This window comes from Columba livia, chromosome 1 (assembly GCF_036013475.1).
Source record: "Columba livia isolate bColLiv1 breed racing homer chromosome 1, bColLiv1.pat.W.v2, whole genome shotgun sequence".
Lineage (NCBI taxonomy): Eukaryota > Metazoa > Chordata > Aves > Columbiformes > Columbidae > Columba > Columba livia.
In genome coordinates, this window is record NC_088602.1 from 135,475,254 (window position 1) to 135,485,603 (window position 10,350).

A 10,350-nucleotide genomic window follows, 5' to 3' on the forward strand; every position below is an offset into this window, starting at 1 on the left:
GATAAGAGCAAGGAGAAGGAAAAAAGAACTGCAACTTTTTTTGCATGTGCATTAAATCAGTTATTGAATCAGTTCCAATAGTGGCACCCAAGTGAGATGCGCTTTCGGATGCTACATCAAACAAGGCAGCCCTGCAAGACCAGTCTCTGCTACTCCATTTGTAGCAGGAGAACATCCTGAGTTCTCCAAGCCCAGACCATGAAGTGTCATAGTCGGCACCAACAACACTGATCCTGCAGATACCCACCCAAGTTACTTTATGTATGTTACTCAGAGTCTGGTTAGAATCTAAATGTAGTTGGTTTAGATCCTGACTTTTTTGGACTGGAGCTGGTCATCTGCCTGAAGTTAATTTCATACACGAATGTTGAGCTAATTGCCTAATATGACTGGGGCTTTGAGTCTGTCTCTTTTCTGACTACTGGATATCTGTTATTAGAAAAGGATAGTGCTAGAAAAATTTCCAGGAACCACTCATCTTTTTAAAATTGAGCACATGTATATGTTCAACAGTGTGGATATCTTCAAGATGGGGGCTACACTGCCCATCAAACACACCTTCTTAATTTTTCCGAGCCTGAATACACTCAAAACCTTCCTGATCACAGTAAGCCTGTCAGGCGTTTCTTTCTTTCTCTAGTTTACAGAAAGAAAGTATTTTGTTCTCTGTAAATTTTATATCACATAGGTCATTCGCTTGAGTGATAAACAGAAAAGTTTAGAAACCTCCTTACTGCACACACACACTTTCTTTGGTCACGTGGGAGTTAATCTGACACAACAAGATCTCTGCGCTTTGCTTCATTAAAATCTAAATTTAGATATTTTCATAAAGCTGAGGTACTGTTTATTCTTCCAACTAAAAAACCTAAGACTTCGGAAAAAAAGCTGCAATTTCCAAGAATGTAAGTTTCCATTAAACACAAGAGCCAAAACTGTAAACCTCGACCTGTGGGAAAAAGAACCAACTTCTGCAATTTCACTGTTTGGTTTTGGACATTGTGTGTAATTTCTCCTAGACCCAGATCATATACAAATACCCATCTGCCAATGCCCGTTACGCCAACTGAACATTATAACAGGCCTGACTCTGTGCCCAATAAGAGCTGTGAACCATAAAAAGGAATGTCTTTTTCCTTTTCTTACTGAAACAGGTAATTAAGTTTGTCAAAAGCAGCAAAGGCCATGAGATTCTGGCTTGGGTCCTCCAAACACTTATGCACATGCTTTGCTTTCTGCCTGCAAGCTGTCTCAGCAAGACTCGAGGTAAGATAAAATTTAAAAGGCCCAACTCTGGGCTTACCAGAGGAAGCAAGTGTGCTGCTGCCTTGCTGCAGCCGGACGGTGACTTTACGTACCCAGACAGAGCCAGCTCCCTACAGAAAAGGCACAAGCCAGTGTAAGCACCTTGCTTCTCTGTTAAATTTCACAGGATCATAGAAGAGTTTGGGTTAGAGGGGACCTTCAAAAGTCAGCTAGTCCATCCCCCCTGCAATGAGCAGGGACATCTTCAACTAGATCACGTTGCTCAGAGTCCTGTCCAGCCTGGCCTGGAATGTCTCCAGGGATGCGGCATCAACCACCTCTCTGGGCAACCTGGGCCAGTGTTTCACCACCCTCATTGTAAAAAATTTCTTCTGCATCTCTAGCCTGAATCTCCCATCCTTTAGTTTAAGACCATTACCCTTTGTTCTGTCTTAACAGACCCTGCTAAAAAGTCTGCCCCTGTATTTCTTATAGGCCTCTTTTAAGTACTGAAAGGCCACAATAAGGTCTCCTCAGAGCCTTCTCTTCTCCAGGTTGAACAACCCCAACTCAGCCTGTCCTCACAGCAGAGCTGTTCCAGCCCTCTGATCATTTTTGTGTCCCTCCTCTGGACCCTCTCCAACAGGTCCATGTCTTTCCTGTACTGAGGGCTCCAGAGCTGGACACAGGACTCCAGGTGGGGTCTCACCAGAGCAGAGCAGAGGGGCAGAATCACCTCCCTCGACTTGCTGGCCACGCTCCTTTCGCTGCAGCCCAACATACAACTGGCCTTCTGGGCTGCAAGTGCACATTGCCGGACCATGTCCAGTCTCTCATCCACCAGTACGGACCCAACCTAAAACGTCCATCACCCGACCAGCCGCCGGCACCTCTCCCCGCACGGAAAGCGCCTACGAGTGTGTCTGCGCCCTGCACCGCACCCAGCCCCGCCGGGCTGCCATGCCCGCCCTTCCCCTCAGCCGCCCGCCGCTCAGACCCACCGCAGCCCGGCCCGGCCCTGCTCTGCGGGGCCAAATCGGAGCCGAACCGGCTCGGCCCCCCGGGCCGCTCCGCCCGCTCCCCTTCGCCCCTCCCCGCCCGGCCGCGCACCGCCCCGCCAGGCTGTGGTAAGAGGCGGCGGGGCAGGGGGTTGAGTTCCGTGCCGGGGCGGGGGGGCGTCCCTGGGAAACGGCGGGGGGTCAGGCAGCCCCTGCCCTCCCCCGGTGGGACGGGCCAGGCGGAGGGGAGCTGCGGCGAGCCAGGTTTTCCGTAGGTTTGTTCTGTCACACGTCTAGGGGACAAAGTTTGGGAATAAAGGGAGGGTTTACCCGCCTAATCCCGGGAAGGAAGGAGAGCTGCGGAGGGGAAATGCGACCGCCTGCTCCGTGGAGTCCCGTTCCCTGCCTCCCGCGCCCCCAGCTCAGCTCCTTCTTGTGATGCTTTCGGGAGACTGGACAGGGGCTCCTGGCTGCGCTGCGCGGCTGTAGCCACGAGAAATGAGTCTCCACCGTCTCTTCGCAGACTAAACTTTGTTCAAACCAGAGAAGTCCGATCCTTCAAGTCCTGCAGGATGCTCCGTGTTGTGGTACCCAGCTTGGCATGGCTATCTCCTGAAGAAAGAGCCTGAGCAACCAACCTGTCGTATGTCATGTTACTTTACATCAAGTTCTCAAGACTGTTCCGCAGCCTCCTTACCTGCAAGGAGTGTCAAAGTAGCATCTTCTGTTTCTGTTACAAGCTGATGCCAATTGCTCATATAAAAATGATGGTCTGAAAGAGTAAAGGCGCTGTAGAATAAGTAGTCACATTTAATAAGCAGTGACATTTAATGTAATGGTTGTTGGTGTGAGGGTACCTAATTGGGGCTTCTTACTGTGGTGCATCAGTGACAGATTTGATCAGGTTCTCTCTTTTTGCAGGGTAGAGTGAGCTCTGCAAAGACGTGGTAGAGGGACCACCCCCCATTTTGCATCTTGCTGAGCGGACTATGGTGTCAGGAAGATGCTGGCTCGGAAGAGTATCATCCCTGAAGAGTATGTGTTGGCACGAATTGCTGCTGAGAACCTGCGCAAGCCGCGCATCCGAGACCGGCCACGCAAAGCCCGCTTCATCGCCAAGAATGGGGCATGCAATCTGGCACACAAGAACATTCGTGAGCAGGGGCGATTCCTGCAAGACATTTTCACCACTTTGGTGGACCTGAAGTGGCGTCACACGCTGGTCATCTTTACTATGTCCTTCCTGTGCAGCTGGCTGCTCTTCGCCATGATGTGGTGGCTGGTGGCTTTTGCCCACGGCGACATGGACCCAAGCACAGAAAGCACTACAAACAGCACCAAGTGGACACCATGTGTGACGTGTGTCAGGTAAAGTACAGGTGGTGGGATGAAGAAAGGGGAGGGATGGATATGCCTGCTGTTCTGCCAATGCCTAAATTGCAGTTTTTGGGTTACATGAGCTGTTGTATTTGGTTGAGACAGTTGAAAAGTGCAGTGTTTTCCTCTAGATTACATAAATTGAGCAAGCCTTCTAGGCTTGGAAAATACTGTACTGTAGATTTCTTTGGTTCCTTACAGGATCTGAAAGAGAGGGAGACCTGCTGCTTTTCATGTGTCTCCACACTCTGTGGGTAACATACCTTGCCTGTCGAGATAAGAGCCTGCTACAAGAGTGGGTATGTGTTATATGTATTGTAACATTGTCCACGGCAGTGGGAGCATCCCGAGCGTGGTGTGAGCCGCTCACCACACTGGTGAAAAGTGGCCACCACAGGGGTGGTTCATGAGAGGCAGGGTACCAGCCATGGGTCTCAGGTAGGGCTGGCAAGGAAAGTGCCACTTAGGGCAAAACTAGACCTTTTTCAAGATGACTCTCCTGAGACAGCTAAATATGGGGTGGTTCAAAATACCTTTGTGAAGCCATAGGCCAGCAGTTTGGCAGAGGAACAGTTTCCATGGTGTGCATGCTGTGGCAGACAGTGAAAATTTAGGGGACTACTAGGTTAAATGTCACCCGTTGAAGTATTTCACTCTCTGTCTCCAAAGCCATGACAATTTTAAAGGCACTGATAAACTTACAGATACATACACAGAATAGAAGAGTGTTTGTTAAGTGGAGGTGGGAGTAAGAAATAAAATCACTTTGCCATCTCATCAGTAAAATCTCTTTTTATAGCACTAGGTTTTTAAAGAGAAAAATCCTGATTCAGTATGGCCATACTGCCCCAGATCAGCTGCCATTACACATTCTGGTGCTGTGAGGGACTGGGGCTGCAGGGTCTGCTGAGACATCAGAGTAGCCACTTCTCTTTTCTCCTTTCTCCTGTGCACAGGTTTGAGGCATCTCACCAAGTTTGAAGGGACATTGTATCTGGCTCATAAAGGAGCAGAGATTTCATGCTCCCTTTGTTTTGATACTTTTTTAAATGAGGCTTTTCCAAGCTAAGGGAAATGGGGATTTTTCCAAGCTGACGTTCGTTAAGTTGGGGGAATAGGGGACAGGGGAAGGTTGCTGTCTTATTTCTTTTCCAATAACTGGCCACAAGCAGTCACCTCTGAAAGGAGGTTGTGGCAAGGTGGGTGTCAATCTCATCTCCAAAGTAACAAGTGATAGGAGGAGAGGAAACGGCCTCAAGTTGCACCAGGAGAGGTTTAGATTGAATATTAGGAAAAACTTCTCTGAAAGGGTTGTCATGCATTGGAACTGGGGCTGTTTAGCCTGGAGGCTGAGGGGGCACCTTATCTCTCTCTACACCTATCTGAAAGGAAGTTGTAGCATGGAGGGTGTTGGTCTCTTCTTCCAAGTAGCAAGTGATAGGACATGGGGAAATGGCTTCAAGTTGTGCCAGGAGATGTTTAGACTGAATATTAGGAAAAAATTCTTCACGGAAAGGGTTGTCAGGGATTGGAACAGGCTGCCCAGGGAAGTGACTGAGTCACCATCGCTGGAGGAGTTTAAAAGGCATGTAGATGTGGTGCTTAGGGTCATGGTTTACGGGTGGACTTGGCAGGACTAAGTTAACGGTTGGATCTGATGACCTTAAAGCTCTTTTGGAATGTAAACAATTCTATGATTCTGTGACCCAGCTTGTGCCCACTGGGGTGTCACTCCAGATGTGTCTGGGATTTGTGGGATTTGTCCAACCAAAATTAGCAAGTAGCTACACGCCACTGGCTCTTCAGGGTCAGCCGGGGGGGCATCCCTCCGCTTGATTGACCGCCCCCTTGCCTTGGCCCATCCCATGGAGCTCCCCACAGGGCTCCTGGACCACCCTGCAGAGCCTGAGCTTGCTGTCCAGGGCCTCATGTCGCTGGGGCAAGGCGTACCTGTAGTCACAGCTCTGCCCCTCGCTCCCTCCCTGTAGGCCTGGCTGTGGCAGGCCCAGGCTGGCAGCTCTTCCAGCACGGCTGCAAACCTCTGCTGCAAGGACAGCCTGGAGGGGTGTGGAAAAGCAGAGCAAATGAACCAGCGTAACTTTATGGTTTACCCAATGATGAAGAACACACATGGCTCCCTTGTGCAAGTACCTGGGGTGTTTCAGCCAACAGCCACTCAAAGGTCCATGTCCAAGCCACAGAAAGTTGCTTCCCTTCATAGGGAAATACTTGATCTGTTTAAATCTGGCTACTGCTTTGAACAAAGTCATGACATAGCAATGGGATTGCTGGCATTTTTAAGAATGATGAGTTGTTGCATGTTAAGTATATTCAATATTGCAATAATATATATGCCAAAATAATGGCAAGCATTTTTTAACTTACTTTCATGAGATTTAGGCCCACAGATGTTTCAGAAGAGCTTTCTTGGGTATGTGCCATTACAGATTTACAACAAACCTGGTTTTGGACATTTTAGCCAGTGCCTAGAACTTGCACAGCACTTGAATTTTTCAAAATACTGCAGAAATTTCTAAGTCTTGCAGCTCTTTGCCACACAAAACACGCATTATCCAAAGAGGAAAACTGTTACACAGCTCTAAGGGAAAAGACCTGGGAATAGTATGACTTGGAGTTTTTAGCTCCCTTTACACATGGTCAAAATGCTATACAAACTCGCTGCTTCAATTACTTCTGCTGTAAAAAGGTGGATTCTCTTTTTTTTTTTTTTGCTAGGAAGCAGTAATCAGAATATTTACTCCACAGAGCTTTAAGCTGAATTAAACTTAATTCAAAGTTTAAACCAGAAGCTTCATTCTGCAGGCAAATAAATATTCATGAACATAAGAAATCATTCCATGAATTCTATTAATTAACTCCTTAGACCCTGGTTTCTTCAGAGTAAAATGCAAAAATAAACCCCTCAATACAAGGGAAACTGCCAAAGATTAAAAAAATAGAAAAGGAAAGAGAAAAAACACACAAGATGATGAAGTTATTTCAAAGATATCTCTGCAGAGACTGGCAGGTTTTCAGAAACATGAACTTTCTACAGAAAATTATCCCTGATATTTCCTGTGCTATTTGAATGTTTCCTCATGACTCCAGGTCATGAAAATAAAGTTAGGAAAACCAGAAAATAAACCACTGAAAATAAAGTTAGGAAAACCAGAAAATTTTATTTGAAAGCAGATTAATTGAAAAGCAAACCAAAACCAATGAATGGTATAGAACTGTCTTCACTAGCAGGACATCTTTTCCATAGGTAAAGCCATGTTGAGCATGGCAATGTTTCAAATGTTGGTGGATTAACTGATTTTAGACATAAGAGACTTTGGTGAAAGATGTATCTGGTTATAAAACGAAATTAAAGACCCTGGTATATACAGGGGATATTACATTGTGGAGTACTATAAATACCGTATTTTGGAAAGTTTGTGGACAGCATCCTCTGATGTCCAGCACAATAGCATATTAGGGATGTTTAACTTAACCCATACTTAACCCACTCCTGTGCTGAAATTTTCCAGCTAGTCTTACCATGGCAGTGAGCTAAACCCAGACCCTGGGTCTCAGCATTGTCCTCCTGCCAGGATGTGCAGAGGGGACTGTGGAGGCCACTGCCCTCCCTCTGCAGCCCGATCCTGCGGGCTCAGTCACAAGGTGAGCAAGGGTTTGAGAAGAGTCACGAATCTGTGAATATCCCTTTTCCCTCTGGGAAATCCTGCTAAAAGTGGTCACAACCCAGAGAGGCGGGTAGTATGAGTGAAGTGCTGCAGTTTTCCCAGTTCCCTTTCACTGCTTAGGCTGGTGGAAGAGTCTCAGTGTGCCAGCTGATTGCTCATCTATCATCCCCAAAACCACCACCACTGTCTGGCAAGTGCTTCAGGAGGTGCAGATGGTGGAAAGCCCAGGTGTCAGAGCATTGTCAGCTAACACAGTGGGTGGTATATGTTCATGAGCAGAGGATCTAGTGAGTTTCTCAGGTTCACCTAGTCTTACAGACAGTCTTTTAGGAGCTCAGGCTCCGAGGTCTTCCACCATCAGACACTGTACCCACTACATGAAAACAGGATCACTGAGCATGCAATGCTTTTGCTGGTGTAACAGAAGACTTGAGTGTACCAGAACTGTACACATAGGTCATTAAGTTTGTTTCTTGAAACTATTTGCTAGTAGGTTCTAACTTCATGTTTGATGTCCTTGGAGCTAACTTTGTGCAATCTTCTTTTCCAGGTCTTTCACTTCTGCTTTCCTTTTCTCCATTGAAGTTCAGGTGACCATTGGTTTTGGGGGTAGGATGATGACAGAGGAATGTCCCTTGGCCATAACGGTCTTGATCCTGCAGAACATTGTAGGTCTTATTATCAACGCTGTCATGCTGGGCTGCATATTCATGAAAACAGCGCAAGCCCACAGACGGGCTGAGACCTTGATTTTCAGTCGGCAGGCAGTCATTGCAGTTCGAAATGGTAAACTTTGCTTCATGTTTCGAGTGGGAGACCTGAGAAAGAGCATGATCATTAGTGCCTCAGTGAGAATCCAGGTTGTGAGGAAGACTACAACCCCTGAAGGAGAAGTCATACCCATTCACCAAGTAGACATTCCTGTGGATAACCCCATTGAAAGCAACAATATTTTCCTTGTGGCTCCCTTAATCATTTGTCACATCATAGACAAGCGGAGTCCTCTTTATGATATCTCTGCTGCTGACCTGGCACTCCAGGACCTGGAGCTCATCGTGATACTTGAAGGAGTCGTAGAAACGACTGGCATCACAACGCAGGCGAGAACCTCCTACATAGCAGAGGAGATCCTGTGGGGTCACCGCTTTGTGCCCATCGTCACCGAAGAGGAAGGCGTGTACTCAGTTGACTACTCGAAGTTTGGCAACACTGTCAAAGTGGCGGCGCCGCGTTGCAGCGCTCGAGAGCTCGACGAGAAGCCATCTATTCTCATCCAGACCCTGCAGAAAAGTGAGCTGTCCCACCAAAACTCCCTGCGGAAACGCAACTCCATGAGGAGAAACAACTCAATTAGGAGGAGCAACTCCATGCGGAGAACAAATCCATCCCTCATTGTGCCCAAAGTGCAGTTTATCACACCCGAAGGGAGCCAGAGTGCCTCAGAAACGTGATACACAGCCCTTTGCGAGGTTGGTGGTCTTCAAAAGGAGGAGGCACCCATGGTGTTTTGTTTAAATTTTCTTTCACTTAAGAAAATAAGAACACGATGCAGAAAAGAACTGTACAATAGCTATTTATTCTATTACTTACTGAAAGCACCACCTAATGGCATTAGGAAACACTCTAGCACTTAGTGTATGGATTAATTAAAAATGGCACATACACTAAAGAAAACACAGTATGCTAATGTAATATAATATGTATTTATACTTGTCTTAGTGGCATGCTAATTTTTAAATCTTATTTTTCCTATTCAGGGTCTCTTTCTTATCTTTTTCCTCTGACTGTCACAAAATGTGGAGGGTTTCTTTGTAAGTGGGTTACACACCTACAGGCAGAAGTGAGTGCTTTTCAAAACGGCTGCATACAATAGCTTGCACAGATTTTTTTGCAAGATATTTGGATATTGATCTTTTGGGGGTGAATTCCTTGTTCTCTTGAAAGCAGTAGCTAAATTCCTCAATGGTTTCACTGGAGAAGAGCCAGGACGTTACCTTCAATTTTTCAGATCTTTTCTTTCTGTTGCTTTATTACAAAGTCATTTTGAGAGCAAATTCAGACCAGTTGAAGTGACCTAAACACCCCACAAGAAAACTGGTGCCACTCAGGGCAGCACCAGCAGGAGAACCAGCGAAACAGCACGGCCTCTTGCACAGCATTGCTCTTCTTCTCAGGGTGAGACACCTCACAGCTGGACATCGTACATCTCTAATGTAGCCGTAGCCTAAGCTGAGAAACTCAAGTCCTCCCAGCTGCCACCTGATAACCCATTTCACTGAAACTATTGAGGTTGAAAAAAGGACATATCTCTTTAACATCCTCTTCATATCAGTAGAAGACAAAATCCTGGTTTGTGTTCTCTTAAAGTTTCATACACTGAAGGCAACAAGTGTACTTCCTTCACTTACAATGCTTTTTTGTCGGATTAAGACTGTTCACTTCGACAGAATGTTACTATTTGCCAGTGGGAATTCATGAATGGGCATGAGAGGGAACTGTGCCAATAATATTAAAGATAGTATTTTCAAAACTTTCTGAATAATTTTCAAGGGGGACTTGGGTGCTTCTGCTGAATTACTATTGTTCAGCAGTGTTTCACCAAGTTTTTATATAACATGGCTTTGAGAATTGGTGGTAAGCAGCTTTTCTCTTAAAATTCAAATGGGCATTTGTCATCTAGAGACTTCCCAAAAATGTCATCACAAGTTTTTCTACAAGAATAAATAAATGTTTGACAACTAATTGTGTCACATTTGATAATGCTAAATTGATGCAAGCTTTTTTTCTTCTGTGAATAAGAAGTATAATTATGGACAAATTCCAGTTCAAATTTCTTATAGGAGTTGCCTTATTATGTCTGTGGCTCAAGAAAAGTAATATACCTGTGCTGATTCTCCAAACCACTCAACCACTTAAATACTTTTACAATTTTAAATATTTGCTTATTCCTATCAGGTAAAATAGTCAAAACAATGCTGGTTTCTCATTCTCTTTGGAAGTCAGTTCATCAGCACTTGTGTGGACAGTTTGCAGGCTTTGTGCGG

The 10,350-nt window shown here is 45.9% G+C and overlaps 1 protein-coding gene across 4 annotated transcripts; it reads left to right on the forward strand.

Annotated features, from left to right (window-relative positions):
• The first annotated feature begins 2,390 nt into the window (after positions 1-2,390).
• KCNJ8 (potassium inwardly rectifying channel subfamily J member 8) lies at positions 2,391-10,048 on the forward strand. 4 transcript variants are annotated; one of them, XM_021293956.2, is made up of 3 exons: positions 2,391-2,518; positions 3,165-3,611; positions 7,857-10,048. In XM_021293956.2, the coding sequence occupies exons 2-3, from the start codon at positions 3,247-3,249 to the stop codon at positions 8,755-8,757; spliced, it is 1,266 nt and encodes a 421-aa protein (XP_021149631.1). In that variant the 5' UTR covers positions 2,391-2,518; positions 3,165-3,246; the 3' UTR covers positions 8,758-10,048. The 4 variants fall into 4 exon arrangements, with proteins under 4 accessions (XP_021149631.1, XP_005507113.1, XP_064888179.1 ...); XM_005507056.3 differs by having other exon boundaries at positions 2,410-2,886; XM_065032107.1 differs by having other exon boundaries at positions 2,476-2,514.
• Positions 10,049-10,350: the final 302 nt, after the last annotated feature.

Coding starts and splice junctions, on each gene's coding strand:
- KCNJ8 (XM_021293956.2), top strand. CDS start 3,247: ATGCTGGCTCGGAAGAGTATCATCCCTGAAGAGTATGTGTTGGCACGA. Junction 3,612..7,856: donor CCATGTGTGACGTGTGTCAG/GTAAAGTACAGG, acceptor CTTCTTTTCCAG/GTCTTTCACTTCTGCTTTCC.